This window comes from Harpegnathos saltator, unplaced genomic scaffold, assembly GCF_003227715.2.
Source record: "Harpegnathos saltator strain DR-91 unplaced genomic scaffold, Hsal_v8.6 scaffold4, whole genome shotgun sequence".
Lineage (NCBI taxonomy): Eukaryota > Metazoa > Arthropoda > Insecta > Hymenoptera > Formicidae > Harpegnathos > Harpegnathos saltator.
The window spans coordinates 1,625,695-1,634,248 of record NW_020230205.1 but is presented as its reverse complement, the minus strand read 5'-3'; the positions used below and the strand labels follow the sequence as shown (position 1 = coordinate 1,634,248).

The 8,554-nt window shown below is 32.1% G+C and overlaps 3 protein-coding genes across 3 annotated transcripts; 1 reads left to right on the top strand and 2 right to left on the bottom strand.

Moving 5' to 3' along the window:
- Positions 1-1,304: 1,304 nt before the first annotated feature.
- On the bottom strand, positions 1,305-2,651 carry LOC105189126 (tubulin delta chain). The gene has a single exon (XM_011151036.1). The coding sequence runs from the start codon at positions 2,649-2,651 to the stop codon at positions 1,305-1,307; it is 1,347 nt and encodes a 448-aa protein (XP_011149338.1).
- Positions 2,652-3,367: 716 nt separating this feature from the next.
- LOC105188940 (putative inositol monophosphatase 3) lies at positions 3,368-6,765 on the top strand. Its single transcript, XM_011150675.3, has 6 exons — positions 3,368-3,907; positions 4,080-4,328; positions 4,896-5,056; positions 5,118-5,235; positions 5,937-6,036; positions 6,119-6,765. The coding sequence occupies exons 1-6, from the start codon at positions 3,691-3,693 to the stop codon at positions 6,276-6,278; spliced, it is 1,005 nt and encodes a 334-aa protein (XP_011148977.1). The 5' UTR covers positions 3,368-3,690; the 3' UTR covers positions 6,279-6,765.
- On the bottom strand, positions 6,580-8,405 carry LOC105188946 (cell growth-regulating nucleolar protein). The gene is made up of 3 exons (XM_011150688.2): positions 8,154-8,405; positions 7,570-7,928; positions 6,580-7,351 (listed from the first exon to the last, which is right to left on the bottom strand). The coding sequence occupies exons 1-3, from the start codon at positions 8,276-8,278 to the stop codon at positions 6,801-6,803; spliced, it is 1,035 nt and encodes a 344-aa protein (XP_011148990.1). The 5' UTR covers positions 8,279-8,405; the 3' UTR covers positions 6,580-6,800.
- Between the last annotated feature and the right edge of the window lie 149 nt (positions 8,406-8,554).

The following is an 8,554-nucleotide window of genomic DNA, read 5'->3' as shown; positions in this document are numbered from 1 at the left end:
AGTAAAAAGTTTTATACCTTCGATGTAATTTTCTGGAGCTTGCTCTATTATTTATAAATATTATATATTATTTAATATATTTAATATATATAGCTTTTTAATTGTCAATCGGAATTTCCAAATGCATTACAATATAATGTGTTTATTAAAGCATTACGAAATGATGCAATGGCAAACCACAAATAGTTTGGGACGTTGAGTGGACTTAGAGTCGATTTATTCGATGAAATGTCATCGTTCAATTGTCTCTTGGATCTTTTCCGAATTGGCGCGAGAGGAGAGTTGTAAAAAGTCACACGGTTCTTGGAAACGTTTTCCTTTTTCCCGAGAAACCAAAGGATCAAATCTTTAATTCTGCATCCACCTCCGCGAGAAAGATATGTATATACACATATATATATATATATATATATGTAGAGAGAGAGAGAGAGAGAGAGAGAGAGAAAAACGTCCGCACATTGCGCAGAAGTGTGCCGACGTGTGATCGTGTGAGGAATCAAGCACACGGTGCATCGACTCTACTCGACTTGACTCAGTTCTGTTAGTATCCAGCTTTTGCTCCTGATCAAGCGGTGAACACAGTCGTTCGTTCGCATCCCATCGCTCTCCTTCCTCTCCTATTCCTTTTCTTCTTACCTTCCTCCTTCCTGAGAGTTTCTTTCATGTGTTTGTCGTAGCTTGGTCGATTCCCCAATGACGTCACAACCATCCCTCTTTACCCCCCGTTCTCGTAGTAACCGTGACCGTGATATTCATGGCCTCGCGTAAGCGCCCACGCGCTACACAAAAAAGCGTAGGAAAGACGTCAAGAGAATGGACTTGGAAATACATCTGTCTACCTAATTAACAAAAAAATGTGAATTTAAAAATTTAACTATTTTTTTTGTCTTCTTCTTTCAGGAGAAATTCACAAATATATTTCTTACGAATATCCATTTTCAGAATAAATAAAATAGATACAGACTATAATTATAGACTCATTTAAAAGTAAAACTTTACATCTGAAATAACATGCATGTTGTTCTTATTTAAATGATATTTAAGTTATAAAAATTTTTTGGTAAAAATCATTGTTTCCTTTTTTCATTATATTTTTTTTTCAAATAATAGCTCAAGTATAGCTGAACTTTAAATTCGCATTAAATTTATTTAATTGTATAGTATACATAATTTTATTCTTCCTAGGAACTGGGACAAATATATTCTGTCTGGTAACTTTACACTTACTGTCTTCTTTCTGCTTTTTCCAGTCATATAATTATATTGACATTTGTGATTGAAATAGCCTGGTTGAGCATATAATATTAATTTCCATTTTGCCTCTTTAAATTCTTATATTCCTGCGCAATGTTCTCAACTACTGCGAAAGCTTGCAAAAAATCATCTTCTTCACAGCCAAACTGTTTATATTGGTGTAAGAAAGCTGCACATTTGTAAGAATTCCATGCTTTATCCAAGTATATTCCTAATGGCTGATGTATCTCTGAATTGTTTGTGACTAATGTTAGAAATTTGTTTCGATTCAGGATCCTACGTTCTTGGTGTAAATGAGTGAATGGACGTAATGTATTCCAGTCTGGATACAGATGCTTTTTGTGTAGATCTCTCGTCATTACAATATCTTCTCCTATAGATTTGCCACGTGTCACAAGAACATTAGACACACAGGAACTATACGTAAAAGACATATTACTGTTCATTGAAGCACTTGCCTTCTTTAGTCGGCTATTTGTTAGTTCTGTTTGAGACTTTGATACTTGAAGAGCATGCTCCAAATGACGTATGTACACATCCCATTTGTGCGTGGGTTCATACTGTAGAGATGTTACAGGAATATATGGAGTGCTCTTGATGGTTGCAAATTTAAAATTTGGATGTGCTGCTACATCGTATACTAAAGAATTTGCGTTATATCTGGCATTATTAGTAGGTTGAAACACAGCAAGCAAATTTTCAGCAATAACATCATTCATATCATGTAATGCTGTACTGGAATTTTGCAACAATTTGACACATGTAGCATATATCTTCTCATTCTCAAATAACACTGAAAGATCAGCTTTGCTGCAGAACTTTGCTAGAGTTAGTATTGTGTTATAGTTTTGGATGCACACTTCTCCAAAGGTAAATGGTAATACAATCGTAGCAATAATGGTTTTAGTTATATATTCTTCTCGTAGAAGTTCAACCATGCGACTTCCAACACCAGATCCTGTGCCTCCAGCTGAACTAAGAAGCAGAAGAAATCCCTGGAAACGATCTAATTTCTCAATCTGTCGTCGAGTAACATTTAAAATGGCATTTGACAACTGTTTGCCATTTATACAATAACCATAGGCCCAATTGTTGGCAGAACCACCACCGTTATTACACTGGCAAATGATGTTGCTTGAACGATAGAACCACGACGTGGTAGTTTCTTTAGATATCTTGCTCAGAACCTTCTCTTCGGTATCGACGAGAATCGCTCTCGCAGAACACCGGTCGTCCGCTGCTATCTCGTCGAACCATTTCTCAATAGTGTTTTCCGCATATTCGTAATTGCTGCCATGAGAAACGCCCGTATTAGAACCTTTTAGATCAGTGGACACCTTCGAAAGTAAATTATATCCCAGTTGATTCCCGCACTGTCCGAATTGTATCGTGAGCATCTCTCGATCTCGTCGATTTGAATGATTGAATAGCGGGTCATTCGGTCAATCTCCTGCGGCAGAATTAGAATAGAATTTAATGACTTAATCGAGAGCTTTTTTATTGTCTGTGTGTTAAGTGTATTTATAAAACGGGACAGTTTTGTTTGCAACATTTGCCTCAAGGAAGTTTTGTTTGCAACACTTGGCGCGTTCAACCGGCCTAATGCCCATTTCTACCAACCTTGGTTGATTTAACCGACTGGTTATTCCATCGGAATGGACCAATCGCATTTAATCATTCTAATTAACGACAAATGCGATTGGTCAATTCCGTTGGAATAACCAACCAGTTAAGTTAACAAAGATTGGTAGGAATGGGCATTAAAGACCAACGGTTTTTTTAAGCTGCGTTCCGATATTCACTGCCAGTACTGAAAATATATAGTTCATGTCACGTATACTATAGATTTTCAGTATTGGCAGTGAATATCGGAACACAGCCTACATATTTGTCAAAATGCTAAATAAATCAATTTAATTGGTCTATTTGTGTTTTAAAATAAAAAAATTTTACCGTAGCGATTACGACCGAATTACAGTCGAATATGAGGAAAATAATCAACTATGATTGTGTAGGAAATTTTTGCGTCCTGTGATCTGCGTTTTGCGTGTTGCGACCGTACTATGTAGACTGTGTAGACAGGTTGTTACATTTTTTAGCCTAAAGGTAGATTTACATTGTACCTAATGTAAAATGTTTCAATATTCAAGAATTTTCGGTGCCATATAATGCGGACGTGCCATTGTATTTAAAACAACCTCGTACTATAGAATTCCCAAACGAGGTTAAAAAAGCCATATTATATATTATATTATTATTAATCTATAGATTTATGTGTATATTTGTATAGTTGGTAAACAAATTAGATTAAATCTCTTTCTTTTACGCAATGGAGAGATATGTACGAAAGTGGAACGCAAAACTAAATCTTGAGAAATATTTGGATGATTTGTTATCATTTGCGAGTCACTAATTCGCAGGATCCTATACAACAGGATGAATGTACGTGCAAAAAAATTATTCTTCGGCGCATTCCTGACGTCTTTTGCCATTGTGTATATATGTATAAATCGGTGTACGAATGACAAGGATGTATCTTTGAAGAAGCTTTTAGCTGCTGCCATAAGGGCGGCAGAACTTGGAGGATTCGAAGTGGTAATGGTGCACCATCAAAGTAAATTCAAAATCGAAAGCAAAGGTCAAACAAAGGAAGGTATTGTTGACATAAAACTTTATATGGGGGTTCAATGCATGTTATTACGAGCGACTATAACATTTATTTATATCTTTTATATAAAATACATATACTTATTTTTTTTCTTAAATACTTTTGTATACTTTCTTGTGTAAAATAAAATAGTAATATTTTTTTGTCCATCTTAAAGGAATGAATGATCCAGTAACAGCAGCTGATTATAGGTCGCACTGTGCTATGTATCGTTCTTTAACAGAAGCATTCCCAGGAATTACTGTGATATCTGAGGAAATATCGCAAGATTGTGACAAAGTTATAATAGAAGATATTAAAAATTCTGTTAAAAGTATTGATGGTTATGATATAAGTGATGATATTGTAAATACTAAAGATATTACAATCTGGATAGATCCTCTCGATGCTACCAAAGAATTTACAGGTAATATATATCTTCATCATCATATTTTGATATTATTGATAAAATTACTTTGCAATTAATTTATGGCAAAAATATTGGTAAAATAACTGATAATGTGATTTTTTCATATAGTCATAGAAATATTTTGATTGAACAGATTTTATATAGGAAAAATACTACCATGGACAATTAAATTAAGAAGCAATTAATGTTTCTATGGTTAGAGATTAAACAACCACTGATTGTTTTCAGGAGCAATAATAAAAAATAACTTTTCTTATTTAACATTATAATTATAGTAAATTCAATTATGTTAAAATCTATGCTGAGATATTGAGGCTAAAGTCTCTTAATTGAATGGTTTAATAGATGCACAATATCTATTCTACAAAATTCTGAAATTATTAAATTATGTTTTTATGCATGATATATTTACCAAATGTTCTTGTGTGATTATTAGGCACAAGACCAAGCACAACTGACCTTCAAATTCTTTTCAATCAAAAGGATATATTGATTCTGATCTTACGTATTTAGTTTAATTTAACAACTTTTTAAAAATGACATCTTTTATCATCATAATTTTAGAGAATTTATTACAATATGTAACTACTATGGTATGCATAGCTATTAAAGGACAACCTGTTATTGGTGTTATATATAAACCATTTGAGACAAAGCAGAATTATAGTTTATTCTGGACATGGATCAATCATGGTATATCGCGAAATTTGAAAAATTTGCCCCAGGTAATTAAAATGGTGAACTGTTTTGAAACTCATTTCATCCATTAAATTTTTCCTCCAATAGGCAAAAGATAACAAGACACCCACTCTGATTGTATCTCGCTCGCATGCTGGACAAGTCAATAACATATCTAAAGTTGCTTTTGGTAACAATGTTGAAATAATATCCGCCGCTGGTGCAGGTGAAAAATTTTTTTAATAATTTTATCGATAGTTTAAAGATTTAATATGGGCAGTATTAATTAATATTTTAAAGATTTAAAAATTGACAAATTAAAGATTTTTAAATGTTCTTTTTTATATCTTATTTTTTAGATTTATTCCTGTTTTCAAAAATCATTGTTTTTATATTGTTGGTTTTGCGAATAACGTATATACATACACAAGATGTTTAAAAACAAGGATTCAGGACTTTAAAAGCAGATAGTATTCAAACAATGGAGAAAAAATCCTAATAAACATAGGTCGAAAAATTAATATTGTCGGAGTTACGAATAATTATTTATTTTAATTAAAGCAAATGACTTGCTTCTGGTGCTTCTATATTCTCTGATGTAATTTGTCTGTCATTTATTGGTAAAGAGTACCATGCTTTAAAAAAATTCTTAAAAAGAAACTTTGCTTTTGTTTGGAACATAAATATTTATTTTCTTTAAACCCATTTAAACATATTTCACTGAGTAATTGTTAGACACATATCCTTGAACAGTTAGAGAACAGAAAGCTATCACACTGTTCTCACAGTATAGCATGAATGATATTGCATTACTCTAATCAAGAAATAATAGACATGTTTCATGTTGTGCACCAGAAGCGAATGTATGTGTGTACACAACACACATACACACATACGTATATAAAAGAAGGATATGTCTTATTTCAGGATATAAATTCTTGGAAGTAGCTGTTGATAATGCGACAATATATGTCCATACAACTGCTATTAAGAAGTGGGATATATGTGCTGGCACTGCGATTCTTAGGTATTCTTAGGATTCTTTTAGCAGGCATTAAACATTACATATGATATGTATTTGCTATTTATTTTTTTGTTTCTTGATATAGAGCCTTAGGAGGAACGGTAACACAGTTGTACGACCAACAGCCAATTTACTTTGAAGCTAACGACCCTACAGTACTTACAAAGGGCCTTCTAGCAACTATGAATAATCATGCATTGTATTCGGACAAATTTTTACACGAGTTTCAATCCAATTTCCATTAAACAATTTTTATCAAATCTTAACTGTAAAACGAAAATCATATATAATGTTCTTTTTATAAGAGAATAAAAAAATATTACATATCTTCTTACAACCATTACAGTTTTGAGAAATGTCTCACATAAATATGTAAAAATCAGATGTGTATAATCTGCGACGCAACGCGAGTGAATGTCATAATATAAAAGTGAGAAATGGATTAATAGATAAAAAAATACAATATAGCACAATTTTTAAGTTTGTCAAGAATTAGATTAGATTTTCAGTTGCGAATGTCTAGTTAGACAACTTGGATTGATTGTATTTTTACATAATAAACAATATAACAACCGTTCATATTCGTAAAAAATCACGAGCTGGTTTTGCACACAGCTCCAACCCACAAAAACAAAGTCTAAATATGAATATAAAACATGTGTGCGATCAGCGATGTTATATATGTAAGTTAATTTGTACAATGATAGCTTGTCAGCCAATGATTGAGATCACATTTTCTTCTTTCACACACATGTATATAGCATTTCCTATTCCTGTACATAGAGATTACATGGTTTCACTAATTTTACTATATTTTCCGAAACAGTTATTTCAGGTATTTTTTTCAATTTTCTATGAAACTTTGCAATAGCCTTATCACGATCCAAAACCTTAACAGAGTGAAGTAAATATAGTGAAACAACTTTTTTTTGAAGTTTTTTCAGGGATATCTCACCCTTATTTTGAACAATCTCCAAAATTGCAAGTCTCCAATAAAATGATACTTTACGCATTTTATTTTTACAAATATTTGTTTCTACTAGGACAGATGTTTTTTTGGTTTTTGTAGCAGGTTGTTCCTCCTGTGTTTCAATAGATTCAGCCATTTGTCGTTTCTTAGACTTCTTTTTAGTAACAGTTTGAGTTTCATCCATAATGCTATTGGTCATGCATTCTTTATCATTGCTCTTTTGATGTCGTGCAGAATCATATTCCTTGCATATATTTTCATTGTTTTGATTATCAATGATATTATCCTGATGATTGTTACTAACCAAGTTATTGGAACTCATCCTTGTGTCAATTTTATTTGTTTTATCTAATGGAAAATACAAATACACACATATATATATATTTCTTTATTCAATTATATAGATTTTAAAAGATCTATAATATTTGGAAACTAGTTACCAAGATATCTGATACTACAGATTGAAAATATATAGTAAATTATTTATTATTTAATATCTAATATCATTTATACTTACTATATTTTTAATTTTTTTAAAATTATATTACAAGAAAATTAAAACTTACCATTATCTGGTTCTTGAGGTTTTGTAATAGTATGTTGACTTTGCTTATGGGCAATTTCCATTTTACTCCAAATACTTTCCACAACCGACATATTTACACGATTACTTAATGCACTTTTCACAAAGTTAAGAAATTTAGGTTTTTTTCTTGGTATATTTTCAAATCGTGATAAACTACTGAGGAAATTTCTCTCTGCATTGGACAAATTAACTGTTCCATTCAATAAATTGTTAACAATACCAATCCATTCTTGTTGCTTGCGTTCTCCTTTATTTGCACTAGCCTTTGGAACATAATCTTTCCCACCATAACGTTCTGCTTCACTTATGCATTTGGTATGGGTTACATACTCATTTCCTCTTAAAATAATTGCAGAAATAATTAGATTGCAGGTAGTATATAATTATATTTAAGATACATGGCGAGTGCAACTTATTAAATTACAATTTAATAAATCTTTGTCTAAGGTATCGTTTTAAAGGTATAAGAAACGCTAATTTTCCTGTATCTTTAAAAATTTTGTATTTATCGATGTAATAATTAATAATATTAATCACAACCGCACAATACCTATTGATACTTACTGGAAATCCGTTAAACAATCTGTGCACGTGACAAACACTGGTTTACGGCATCTAAATTCATAATGTTTCGCCACTTTAGGTTTTTGCAGCATATCGCCACAATGAAGGCAGGTAAAAACAACCATTCTGCGATGTTTTATAAGATTAAATTAATTCTAATCAAAATACATAATTGCGTGCGTGTTGATGGCTGGGCTGTAATCTCCGCATGCCATATACCTCGTGTACTTGCTTTTTCTTTAAGCCTATTCTACATTACGACGTAAAGTCACAAGCAAATTGACCAATCACAGTTGATTATTCTTTGATTGCAAGGAGAACAATCTACTGTGATTGGTCAATTTGCTTGCTTAAATTTCGGCTTGCTATAAAGCCGTATCCACCGACGAGATAATTAGTCT

Bases quoted from the DNA above. Each gene is read 5' to 3' on its own strand.
- LOC105189126 (XM_011151036.1), bottom strand. From the start codon at position 2,651: ATGCTCACGATACAATTCGGACAGTGCGGGAATCAACTGGGATATAAT.
- LOC105188940 (XM_011150675.3), top strand. From the start codon at position 3,691: ATGAATGTACGTGCAAAAAAATTATTCTTCGGCGCATTCCTGACGTCT. The intron at 4,329-4,895 runs GTAATATATATC...TCATAATTTTAG, and splicing joins TGCTACCAAAGAATTTACAG to AGAATTTATTACAATATGTA. The intron at 6,037-6,118 runs GTATTCTTAGGA...TTCTTGATATAG, and splicing joins GCTGGCACTGCGATTCTTAG to AGCCTTAGGAGGAACGGTAA.
- LOC105188946 (XM_011150688.2), bottom strand. From the start codon at position 8,278: ATGGTTGTTTTTACCTGCCTTCATTGTGGCGATATGCTGCAAAAACCT. The intron at 7,929-8,153 runs GTAAGTATCAAT...AATTATTTTAAG, and splicing joins GATTGTTTAACGGATTTCCA to AGGAAATGAGTATGTAACCC. The intron at 7,352-7,569 runs GTAAGTTTTAAT...ATTTTCCATTAG, and splicing joins ACCTCAAGAACCAGATAATG to ATAAAACAAATAAAATTGAC.